This window comes from Malaclemys terrapin, chromosome 4 (genome assembly GCF_027887155.1).
Source record: "Malaclemys terrapin pileata isolate rMalTer1 chromosome 4, rMalTer1.hap1, whole genome shotgun sequence".
Classification (NCBI taxonomy): Eukaryota; Metazoa; Chordata; order Testudines; family Emydidae; genus Malaclemys; species Malaclemys terrapin.
This window is the reverse complement of record NC_071508.1, coordinates 95854215-95867546: the sequence shown is the minus strand read 5'-3', so window position 1 is coordinate 95867546 and position 13332 is coordinate 95854215. Positions and strand designations below refer to the sequence as shown.

Sequence of the window (13332 nt, the reverse complement as noted above, 5' to 3'; positions counted from 1 at the left end):
ACCGGCTCTACCATTTTTGCCAAAGCAAAAAAAAAAAAAAAAAAAGCTGCTCAGACAAAGAAGAAAAAAAAAAGCACTCCTCCTGCTGTGCACCCCCAGGGATCCTCTTGCGCACCCCCCAGGGTGCACACACCCCACTTTGGAGACCACTGCAATACACTACTGTGTTAAAAGTAAAGTACTAAAAAAAAAGGGGGGGGAAGTTTAAAAAAAGATTTAATAAAGTAAGGAAACGATTTCTGTGCCTGTTTCATTTAAATTAAGTGAAAAGCAGCATTTTTTCTTCTGTATAGTAAAGTTTCAACGCTCTATTAAAACAATGTTCAGCTGTAAACTTTTGAAAGAACAACCATAACATTTTGTTCAGAGTTATGAACAACCTCCATTCCCGAGGTGTTCGTAACTATGAGGTTCTATTATACTTTCAACTTTTCACCCAAGAAGAATCACTGCAGCTACAGAAAATATGACCTGAAATGACTGAAAAATAAGTTACTGGCAAGCTAGGCCAGTTCCCAAATCTGTTTAAATCAGGGGTTCTCAAACTGGGGGTCAGGACCCCTTAGGGGGTTGCGAGGTTATTACATTGGGAGTTGCGAACTATCAGCCTCCACCCCAAACCCTGCTTTGCCTCCAGCATTTATAATGAGGCTAAATATATAAACAAGTGTTTTTAATTTATAAGGGGGGGGGGTCGCACTCAGAGGCTTGCTATGTGAAAGGGGTCACTAGTACAATAGTTGAGAACCACTGGATTAAATCTCTAGAGGATGATCTGGATGGTTCCCATCTACCTTGGGCATTTGTCAAAACTGGCTCAATGTATTCTAGAGGAATATTTGCAATACTATTGTGAAGTGGTGGTGTGAACAATTCCACTATACACCATAATATCTCCAGTGTTTATAAAACAGCTATACCATTATTCTTAAACTAAATATGGTATATCAGGAATCAGCATTTAGTTCAGTGGTTTTTCAGCTATTCAAGGACAAAAAAGTACAGAGATGTATTCAAATGCCTTTCTATGTGCGCAAACAAAAAGTACCTCTGCTTTTAAAAAGAAATTTGGTAACTTGATTTAGCTAAAAATAAAAATAAAAAAAAACAAATATTTATCTTTGAGGAGTGGCTACTTCACATATGCTTTTTAAGACCACAGTTCTATCTGGCTCCCCGTTCATTTCAGCATCGTGTTCAAAACTGCACTCTTTGCAAGATTGAGTTCATTACAAAGCTAAAGAGTGACTCAGCACCATTTCCCTGAAGTCAAAAAACTAAAAATATAATTAAAATACTTTTACAATCCACACACACTGAACTTGGGGTAAAATGGGGGAAAGGTAGAGAATACATTTTTTATGTAAGCTTATTGGTGCTGTGATACATTAGTGATGAATGTACTAGAAATGCCTTGACAAAACACCATTTTGCATTGCCATCTGTCCACAGAAAGTCTCACAATCCTATCCTATCAAAGTTGTTGCACAATTAGGCCCTGATCCTGCAACTGACTCTGTACGAACAGCCTCTTGTAATCATTCGAAGAAGTCAACAGGGCATCGCTCACGTGTAAGATGCTGCCCACATAGATCCATTTGAGGATCAGAGCCCCAAGCTAAAACTTTCTTTATGGACCACAGTTCTAACAATTGTACTTCTCTGTACTCATTTTTAATCCACCTCTTAGGGGCCATTTACTTTTTGCACTCTTGCTAAAGATTGCTGTTAAGGAGAAAGAAAAAGGGAGTATAATATCACTTCAGTTTCAGTTACTTCCACGAGTTCCCATTGTTGCTATGAATTAATAGGGACAGGAATAAGTTGAAGAACACAAAGCAGCAGTAACTGAGTGGTACATCCCCAAAAGAGAATATGGGTAAAGCTACAATGTTCAGGCAATAAGAATAAGCTTAAAGCAATGCAACATGTTGGCAACATAAGAGAAGTAGCCCAGGGACAGTTGTGACCTAGAATCTCAATCTCTCATCCCTGTGCAATTCTACAAGTCAAAAAAGTCTGGCCACCCCAGGGTTAAAGAGAATCTTTCTATAGCTATCCTCTGGGGAAAGGCAGGAATAGAAGCAGAACTGCAGTAACCTTGAGGCAAGGTTCTCACACACTCCACTGAATTTACCGATTTCACTGGCAAGGTTCTGTTATTGAGGTCTACCAACAGAAACATTGAAGCCTCATTCTTATACCAGGTGGCATTTTTAAAGCAATAAAGAAGAAGACAGATACAAATACAAATGCAAAGGAATACCATACATAAAAGTGGAGGGGAAAAACTGGGAGCCCCTCATTCCATAAGACAGATTTATACAGGTATGAATTACTTTGCTGTTTTTAAAACAGTCAGAAATATTCATTCCAGTATTTGTCATGGGGTCCTATTAAGGACTACTAAAGAACAACATGATTAGATTATGTAGGGCTGAAAAGCAATAATACTGTTCCCATCACTCACTTACTTTTGTGAGGAAATAGGAAATGGAAGCAATTTCACATTAGCAGTCCATTTACACAGAACTATGAACCCACTTAAAATTCCCATGATGAAAAATAAGACTGATTTTTAGACAAATTAGAATATTCTGGGATAAAGATTTCTGAACCACCAGAACGTATAACTTTTGCTAACCATTTTACAAAGTTAGTTTTCTGTTCCCTTAGCATGACTACTGACAGAATCCCATTTGGCTTACGTGAATAGTTCCATGGACTTCACTGGGGATGACTACACGTGAATAAGACAAGCAAGTTTTCCCTGGTCCTTGTACAGGTAATATTTCTACTGAGTTTTTCCTGTGGTAAGGATTGCAGCTACAATCCCTAAGAATCCAACTGAAGATGAACATTCAAATTTTGGTCTGTTGCACACTATGGAAAATACCACAAAGTGAGATGAGAAATATATTCCCACATTGTTTTTATGTTTTGAAGCACTTACCTTACACAATTTATTTTAAATGGTCAACTATCATCTATTTCTGAATAACTAAGGCAGTCATGCACACAAATACAGGATATGATCAGCACAAAACAGAAAGGTTAGACTACCTACCCCACCTGCTGTTCATGACTAATGCTGTTTCCTTGGCAGTCAGAATGCTGTATTTTAAGCTGAGTAGTACAGAAAAATGGTATAATGGCAAATTCTCTGACCTTTAATTCTATTCTTTCTCAACTTATACTTATTTTTTCTAACAAAATGTGTTGTTAAGTTCTTGTAAGAAGTCTTGGAATTAAGTTCTCTTAAATACTTAAAACAATTATCAATATACAGTTTCTTCCAAATAATGCCCCCCCTTTATAATATAAACTGAAGAGCGTTAATGGTTTATATAAAATCCTTTAAAATAATTTTCCCTCTTTTAGAGTTAAAAATATAGGCAACTTAAATGAGGACACCTTTAAAAGTTCCCAGAATTTCAGGATGACCTCTAAGCATATCTGCTTATAAATTAAAGAAACTACCAAAGACATCCTGGGAGAAATACAGAGACAAAACTGTTCAGAACAGCAGAAGCAAGATAGTAGAAGTGCAAAGACAGAACCAAAGATGTAAAAAGGGGGAGGGGGACAGAATAACTTTTCTTACTTGGATTAGAAAAAGACACTATATGATGGACTTACAGCAGTTCTGTAATAATTTATTAATATTGTATGTTGACATGGTTATTGGGATGTTCACTGTAAGACTATATTGGGTTAAGGGTTGTTGGGAAAATAAGCAGAATGGGAAAACAATGACTTAAGATAAGCCATCTATGGTAAATGCTTGAGGGCTATTACAGGACAATGGCGGAGCCATTCACTCTGAGGAGACTGGCTCAATTTCCTATGCAGCCTACCAAATTGGTGTGGACAAGCAGGGGAAAAAACAGGAACAGAAAAGGACAAGACATCTCTGGCTGAATAAAGAGAGATTCTCTTTCTGGAGGGAGGCTGTTTTGGGGGAGCCATTCAGACTGACAGAGGTAAGAATTTACACCTGTCTAGATTAGCGTCCCCTGAAGATAAGTCTATAGGTAAGATAGATGTGTGTTTTAAAATCCTTTATCTCTAAATGCTTTGTTCCAGCTGTTAACATTAAACAAGCCTTAAATCTTTTAAGAAGGCTGTTTGGTCACTATATGACTGGTCATAGGCTCCCAAAGGAAAGAACCATAGGTGCCAAAGCTAGTAGACTCGCTTACCAAGATCATCTGTAGCCAATGGCCCAATGTAAAGGCACAAGGCCTGATACCTGATGGAGTGCACTCAGAGACACCTAGCAAGGGGACAAAGGTGTAGTTAGCCCTGTAAGTGTGACAAAGTAGTAATCTGATTAGTTGCAATGCTGCAGACATAAATTAATATAAAAATCGATTTTATGATTTGTAAATTCTTTAATTAATATTGAAGGGAACTATTCAATATTTCTTACTCAGGCACAACTTCCACTGACTTCATGTATATATATTTTAGATTCCTGTTGAGAGTTTTTGCTGAATAGAAGCATCACTTAATATGGGCCCAATTCTGCAGTCCTATTTGTGTGAGCAGTCCTTTTGGCTACTACAAAGACTCCAAGAGCAAAATATATCATATGCCACCCTCCACCTCCTGTTCACAATGACTGCAAGATTAGTGAAGCAATAGTATTGATCAAGCTACAAAAGGTTCAAGTCAAGTTTTATTGACTAGACAGAATTTACCTTAGGCTGATAACATTAGATATTAATTTAGACCAGCGTTATATCTTTAAATAAAATACACAGAGATAATGAAGTTCCAGTTTGAGACTGAAGTGAATTTGATGCCATCAAGAGGCTAACCACAGGAAAGGGAGTAAGAAAGCAAGCAACAGATCTATCCATTCAATTTCCACCATTCAGAACATAAAAAATGCACTCTGACCTCCCTAGCTGCCAGAAAAGTCACAACAGACCAGATACTTCCAGCTACACTGAAGCAGCAGGCTTCACAAAACATATCTAATGTGTCACTCAGCAGTGAGAAAAATATATGGAAGTTAGAGAGCACACTACCTTATGTTACAAATGTAATGACAAAAAATACAGAATTAGAAGGCAAGCCCTAAAGCAATTTTGAGGCTGCCTGAGGAGCATCCAGTCAAGATAATTATCAAAAGAAAACTTTATATCATTTATTCAGAGTTTCAGAAAGGATTTGCTTTTTTCTGTATAGGCAGACTATGACAAAGATAAAAGTAGAAAAACTTCATGGTAGAACATGGAATAAAATACAAAACTGTCTAGAATATTAAGATAAAGAAATTATACAGGATAAAAATGGAGACAAATATTATGTTGGGTTCATAGAAAAATTAGTACTTGATATACTATAATGTCTAATCTACAAACAAAGAAAAAAGTAACTGCAAATGTGTTCCATTTTTTTTAACATAAATTAGATGGTTTAATAGAGCAAGCAACATAGAATTATCCAATATGACCCACACCCGCAATGAAATATGACATTTGGCAAACCAACTGCCCCAGAGCTTGGTTCTCCCATATACACTTCTACCCCGATATAATGCGACCCAATATAACACAAATTCAGATATAATGCTGTAAAGCAGTGTTCCGGGGGGAGCGGGGCTGCGCACTCCGGTGGATCAAAGCAAGTTTGATATAACGCGGTTTCACCTATAACGCGGTAAGATTTTTTGGCTCCCAAGGACAGCATTATATCGAGGTAGAGGTGTATCACATTGTGGTGGAGAACTGGGAACATTCAGTCTTTGGGCCAATTAAAATAAAGCGCATCCTGGTCAAAGGTAACACCATTTGGTTGTCAGTCTCCTTTTTTCCCCCTCCCCAAGGAAGAATGTCAGACATTAGTCACACTGTTTCTCATAGTGTTCTAACCTGAGTGATTCTAGGCTTATTTTCTAAAAGAATGACACAGCAATTGTGTCAATCCCTTAATAAAGTTCCAGATACTTCAGAGAGGTGCACTGATAATACATAAATCAGATTTTTAAAAAAGAAAGCAAAGAAAAGAAAAACAGATCAAAATACTTAAAAACACAAAAATGTTTGAGATGTAAATCAGTAACATAAAATATATTTAGACACAAAATTAACAAAATACATTTGTATTTTAAAACTAAATATTTTAAAGTTATTTTCTCCTTTACTATCCTAGAGTTCAAGTTGTAAGTTTCTCTTGCAAGCCTGGACAAAAAACACGCTTCTCTGATGCCTCTGATACCATCAAAGCTTCCAAGGGAAAAGCAGAATCCTGAACTCCAGAGCTCAAAAGTTAAAATGTTTCCATTCTAATACCATGTCTACACATAGGAGACTATACCAGCATGGCTCTGTCACTCTAACTGTGTTGGCATAACCCTCTAGTATGGCTGAAGCCTACACAAATGGAAGGGGTTTTTCCATCAGTGTCGGAACACCATCTCCCCCAACAACAGTAGCTAGAGTAATGGAAGCATTCTTCAACCAACTTAACTGCATCTACACTTGGGGTTAAGCTGGCACAGCTACATCGGTCAGGCTTGTGGATTTTTCACACCCCTGACCAATGTAGCTATGTCGATTTAAACTTTACGTCTAGACAAAGCCTCAGTTGCTTTTGGTACAGAGATTTACTAGTAACTAACACAAAACATCTGTTGTGGGTCAACCTACACTGAGACTTGATCTACATTTAAAAGTTATGTTGGCATAGCTGTGTTTGTCAGGGGTGTGGAAAAAACACCCCACTCACTGACATAGCTATGTCAACAAAAACCCCAGTATAGACACTGCTATTTATTACACAAATTAAAGTGCATTAAAATCCTGTGTGGATGCTCTCATTTAGAGGATTAAACCACAGCAAACTAAGGATTTGTCTTAAAAAAAACCAAAACCCTAATCCTTAATAACTCCATGTGTAGATACTTATTCCAGAATAAGGGTATGTGGCAGCACTTTAACGTGACTGTGTAGTCACGGTTCCAGCGCTGTAATAAAACCAAGGTCTCCCAGCGCTGTAATAAAACCACCTCTGCGGGGGGAATAGCTCCCAGCACTGTAACATTATCTACACTGCCACTTTACAGCACTGAAACTTGCATCACTAGGGGGGTGTTTTTTCACACTGCAACAGCACTTTAATGTTGCTGTGTAGTTGCAGCACCAGCACTGGGAGAGAGCATACTGCAAAAAAAACCCACCCCCACGAGGGGAGTAGCTACACTCGCTGGGAGCACGGCTACCAGCACCGGTGCACTATCTACACTGCCACTTTACAGCACTGAAACTTGCAGCGCTCAGGAGGGTGTTTTTTCACCCCCCCCACCCCCCAGAGCGAGAAAGTTGCAGTGCTGTAAAGTGGCAGTGTAGACAAGGCCTAAGGGTATGTCTACCCTGGAAACTTCAAAGTGCTGCCGCGGGAATGCTCCCACAGCAGCGCTTTGAAATGCGAGTGTGGTCACGCGTGAGCGCTGGGAGAGAGCTCTCTCAGCGCTCCTAGTAATCCACCTCCATGAGGGGATTAGCTCCGAGCACTGGGAGTGCAGCTCCCAGTGCTCGGAGCCTGCCTACACTAGTGCTTTAAAGCGCTCAGACTTGCTGTGCTCCGGGGGGGTGATTTTTCACAACCCTGAGCCAGCAAGTTACAGCGCTATAAAATGTAAGTGTAGACAAGCCCTCACTTTCAAGTGTAAACAAGCCCTTAGGCCACTTTACTTCTGAATTAGAGCATCCACAGAGAGGTTTAATGTGCTTTATGTGCATTAACTTCACACCATATGTTAATTGGTCTTAAGTTTCCTGAATGTCCCCATGTAGACAAGCCCTGAGACTAACCATGCCTAATCAATGACTGACACAGTGTGGGGCATCAGTGTTTTAAAATGGTTTTTGTTTGCATTTCAGACAGGAAAATATTATTACAAAACAGCATTAGAGATTTACATTACAGATTAAGGACTTGCTTACATGGGGAAATAGCCCAGAATCAGCTATTTCACAATAGTTCCCCTTGTAGACACTCATTCTGAGCAAAAAGAACCTTAAAGCCTGTCTACACAGGTTTCAGAGTAGCAGCCGTGTTACTCTGTATCCGCAAAAAGAAGAACAGGAGTACTTGTGGCACCTTAGAGACTAACAAATTTATTAGAGCATAAGCTTTCGTGGGCTACAGCCCACTTCTTCGGCACTAACAAATTTATTAGAGCATAAGCTTTCGTGGGCTACAGCCCACTTCTTCGGCACTAACAAATTTATTAGAGCATAAGCTTTCGTGGGCTACAGCCCACTTCTTCGGATGCCGAAGAAGTGGGCTGTAGCCCACGAAAGCTTATGCTCTAATAAATTTGTTAGTCTCTAAGGTGCCACAAGTACTCCTGTTCTTCTGTCTACACAGGGTCACTCATGAAACTTAAGATGAATCTACTAATAGTGTGACATCAGTGCTCGTAAGTTAAAGCCTCTTAAACCTCCATGTGGCTGCTCTCATTCAGGAGTGAAGTGCTTTAAATAGCTGCACTTTAACTTTATTGACGCCACTCCTTTACTTGATTCACCTTAAGTTTCCTGAGTGTCCCCACATAAATAAGCAGAACAAGACTGTCCACATGGGGGATTAGTATAGAATAGCTGTTGCATTGAAATTCACATCCTTCCTTATTTTGCAAGCACTTTCCCCTGTAGACAAACCCTATCGTGGGGCAGTTATCTTTGTTATATACTCTGCAGTAGATGTCAAAAAGCTTTAGGACTTTGCCTCCTATTTCATGTTTGTTGTCATTAGGCCTTCGCAGGTACAGCTTTCCAGCCATGCAGATCAGACTGTATGAATGGCTCCAATATTCATGACAATTAGCAGTCTGTGAATGTTTGTTATCCCCTTCAATGCTAATATCCACCACAGAATGGGAAACTGAATTTTGGACCTTGACAGAATTAGTGGGCCTTTGTAGAATTCAAAAGTGGCACAGCTGGTTATATACACATTAAGTGAGGGCAAGGACTCTAGCGGCTTAATGTTCTCCATCTTCTAATAATTAAGATGTTAAAAGCATATAACATTGTGACTAAATAACAGTTTTCAAGTCAATCCAGCTGACTAATGACATTACTGATAATATACAAGTGATTAAATGCTGCATGCTAATTGCTAGAAAAGCAGATTTTACATGTTCCCTCAGTATATGAAACAATTTTGTTCATAAAAGTGTACTTTATTATAGGTTTACTGAATTACTGGTCTCTGTTTTCCTGTAATTTTATTTGCATTTCATCTCTCATCTGCATGGAAGTAGGCTGAGCAGATCAAAAAATCGGACTTTAATTTAATTTGACATAATCTTAATAGATCTCACCTAGGTTTACCATAATTGCAGGCATAATACAACAGAGACTTCCATATTAGAGACTGAAATGCCAACAGCAAAAAGGGATTCAAATATCAAATAGCTTACCCTCAATAGTTTTCTAAGCAAGGGATTTATATTCTGACTTTGTGATGTATTTTTAAACTCTGTGTAAGAATACAGGTCTGAAATTATTTTTAAGGAACATCAAGTAGTTCAGGTTCAAGATCTACCACATTAAAATGGTTCTAATCCAAACAGGAAAGCTCTCCCAAAATGCCTGACCAGGACCAGGTTGGTTGGGATGGAGAGTATAGTCTTCTCTCCCCAGGGCTCCTCCATGGGCCCCAAGGAGCATTTAGAGTGACCTGGTAGGAGCAGAAGGGATTGGAGGAGGCAGATATTCCTAGTACTTCTGTGGATTCTAGCAAACTAAGAGCCAACAGGACAAGATCTTCCCTCCCCACAGGTCCCAGGGAGCTACAGGAGCTGGTTGAAGGATCGGGGATGGCCTGGTTCGAGGTCTTCAAAATACCCAAAGGGGAACTGCCAGTTCCAAGCACATGGGCAGGGAAATTATGGGATAGCTCTGGGAGCACTGTTTGCGCTGTTGGTGCTATCATACAATCCATCTCAGTCCGACTGGCACTGACGTAACAGAACAACATAGAGGATACTGACAGTGGTTAAGTATCAGGGGGTAGCCGTGTTAGTCTGTATCTACAAAAACAACAAGGAGTCTGGTGGCACCTTAAAGACTAACAGATTTATTTGGGCATAAGCTTTCGTGAGTAAAAACCTCACTTCTTCGGATGCAATGTCTGTCAACACTGGTTCTCCACTTGTGAAGTAACTCCCTGCTCTCCATGTGTCAGTATATAATGCCTGCATCTGTAACTTTCACTCTATGCATCCGAAGAAGTGAGGTTTTTACTCACGAAAGCTTATGCCCAAATAAATCTGTTAGTCTTTAAGGTGCCACCAGACTCCTTGTTGTTTTTGACAGTGGTTAGTCTTGCTGGAAGTAAGTCTAATCCAAACTACAGTTGTTGCACACATACACCATTGGGAGTACTTTTGTGAGCAAATATAAGGTCCCACCACGCTTAACATTGAATTTCTCTACTGAAGACAAAGCCTTAGGCCACAGCTACAGCGCTGTGCCACCACAGCACCGTAGTGGAGACGCTTCCTCCATTGATGGAAGGAGTTTTTCAATCCATGTAGTTAATTCACCTCTCCAAAAGGTGGTAGCTAGGTCGATGGAAGAGTCATTCCATCAACCTAGCTGTGTCTGCACCTGGGGTTCAGTCAACTTAACTATGGCACTCAAAGCGTGAAATTTTTCACAGCCCTGAGTGACATAGCAAAGTCGATCTAATTTTTAAGTGTAGACCATGCCTTATTGTTAAACACTCTCTTAAAGAGCCTGGGGAAGAAAATGAGGATTACTGGGCTCTTAAAGACACTGTTCACTATATTCTCGGCCATGGATAAGGGTGATGTCATCATGCTAGTGCACTTGATACAAAGTATAACTATCAATAAAATAGTGAAAGTATTGTCAAATGCACAAAGTAAACAAACTGAGAAAATAGAGAACTAAAAAACTCTCTCTGTTCTCTTAGTTATAGTAAACCTTTGGGGGCTACTTCCAAAAATATCAGGTTAAAAAATTCATACAAAAGAAATGTGATTTTAGGTTGACTGTTTCCCTTTAAAGTTAGAAAAACTGTCTGTAAATAATCAACAATACTGGAATATATACAAAAATATCCAGATACAAAAAGAAATAATACAAAAGTTGAAACTGTTATTTAAAGGCCACACACATGCATGCGCTCACACACCTCCCACACACAAATAGCTTCAACTAACTGAATTAAATAAATTTTGCAAGCGCTTTCCCCTGTAGACAAGCCCTATCATGGGGCAGTTATATTTGTTATATTCTCTGCAGTAGATGTCAAAACGCTTTAGGACTTTACTTCCTGTTTCATCTTGTCTGTACTCTTGCAGGATCCAGCACAAAATAAGCCAAAGCTATTGGTTTTCTCAATTATTGCAGGTGCTGCACAGTGCTTTTATTCCACCTGCATTTGTATGCCCCAGGGTTGAAAACAAAACTTAATATTCAAAATAGAGAGTCTAGTCATTTTTATGTCTGTATCACCATGGAAGTTTATATTGTATACAAATTAAATTATTAGTGAATACATTTTAAGTAATGGCACCAACCACGAATTTCATTTTATACTTTAAGGCCCTGAATCTGCACAAGGATCCATTTGTGCATTACATTGCAGGACTGGGGTTAAGGCCATATACCAGCATAAGCATATACTAGCATTAGCAATGGTGGGAGCCCTAACACAGCTGATACACCAGCTGACACCAACATTTTAAATCATCACATCATCTAGGGCTCAGAGTGTAATCTACACCTTTCTCCCCATGGTACCAGAATACTAGTGTAGTCAGGCATGCATCGGAGGAAGTGGGCATTCATCCACGAAAGCTTATGCTCCAATATATCTGTTAGTCTTAAAGGTGCCACAGGACTCTTTGTTGCTTAGTGTAGTCAGGGGCTCACTCACAATTTAATTGGGAGATTAACCAGACAGCATAATGAAGAACCACAGTATAAGAACCAGAAATACTGAACCATTGATCCCAACATTACAGCACAACGTCATAAGCAGAATTTACGTCAAAGGGGTGGGTGACGTGTGATATGCCGGGGAGGGCACAATGTCCTCTCAGCTTCTGCAGCTAATCACTGGTGCCGTAGTTGGTGCCTCCCTCCTCCCACTTTGCCAAACAAACGTGTTCTTGAAAAAGGCACTTTTCAGCGTCACGCTAGAGATGGATTCACGCCACGAAATCCAAATCTGCATTTCAAGCGGTGCACAGTGTGTCCCCTCCCCGGAGTCTCACAAAACACGCTCGGGGGAGTCCAACCCCGGGCTCGGCTCGCGACCACCTCCGGGGTAATTTTCAGACCCAGCACTGCAGGAGAGAGGGGGGTGCTACGCCTCCCCTCCTGCAGGGCGCCCCTCCAACCCAGCCTGCAGCTGGGGGCCCAGCGGCGTCCAGTCAGCGAGGAGGGCGCGTCCTGGGAAGGGAGCAGCAAGCAGGGACGAGCGGGGCCTTTGCCTGCTGTGGTAGCTGCAGCAGCCCGTTCCCGGGGCGGACTAAGGAGGGCGCGTGCCGCGGTATCTGCTCCCTCTTACCCGCCTGTGGTAGCGAGCAGGGAGAAGAGACGCTGCCCCCCTGCCCCGAGGGTCTCGCCTGCCTCGGCCCCCGCCTCCTCCGTGCCCATGAACACCGCCTCTTCCGCGGCCCCCGCCTCCCCGGCTGGGCCCGTCCCCGCCGCCTTCCGCTGCTCTGTCCCCGCCGCCGGGCCTCCTCCTGCCCTGCCTGCAGCCTCCCCGCCGGGGCCGGCCGCCGCCTCCACCGCGCTCCGCCTGCATGGCCTGGCAGCTCCTCGCCTTCCCGCCGCGTGTGCAGCCGAGAGCCGGCCTGGCCCGTGCAGCACCGGTCCCCGCCCCCGGAAACCGCCACCGGGCAGGCCCGAAAGAGAGGGCACCTGGTCCGCTCCCACCGGGATGGCACGACGCTCCGGCCCCTCAAATCCTTCCCAACCGCAGCAACCCCTGCCCAACACCGAATAGCACAAGAGTTCCTCACAACCACGGTGTCCCCCGCACAACACAATCACGCCAAGTCCACCACCACCCGAGCCCCTCGCAACCAGTGACATCCCCCCAAAAATAACCACCCTGAGCCCAGCACTGTACAACAAAACCACCCCACACCTCTCACAACCACAGTGACTCCTGCACAACACATCCATACCAAGCCCATTGCAACCACAGTGACCCCTACACAACATAATCACAGGGGACCCACACAGCACAACACAACCAGGGTGGCCACTAACTCAGCACCACACTGAGACCCTTACAACTAAGCATACCAAATCCCATAACAACTAAACC

The 13332-nt window shown here is 41.7% G+C and overlaps 1 protein-coding gene across 1 annotated transcript in view; it reads right to left on the bottom strand.

The window, feature by feature from the left end:
• AVEN (apoptosis and caspase activation inhibitor) overlaps positions 1-12872 on the bottom strand; it is a 168908-nt gene extending 156036 nt beyond the window's left edge. Inside the window, exon 1 of the mRNA XM_054027217.1 lies at positions 12565-12872. Coding sequence (XP_053883192.1) covers positions 12565-12804 — 240 coding nt within the window. The 5' untranslated portion in view covers positions 12805-12872. The remainder of the gene's footprint in view (positions 1-12564) is intronic.
• Positions 12873-13332: the final 460 nt, after the last annotated feature.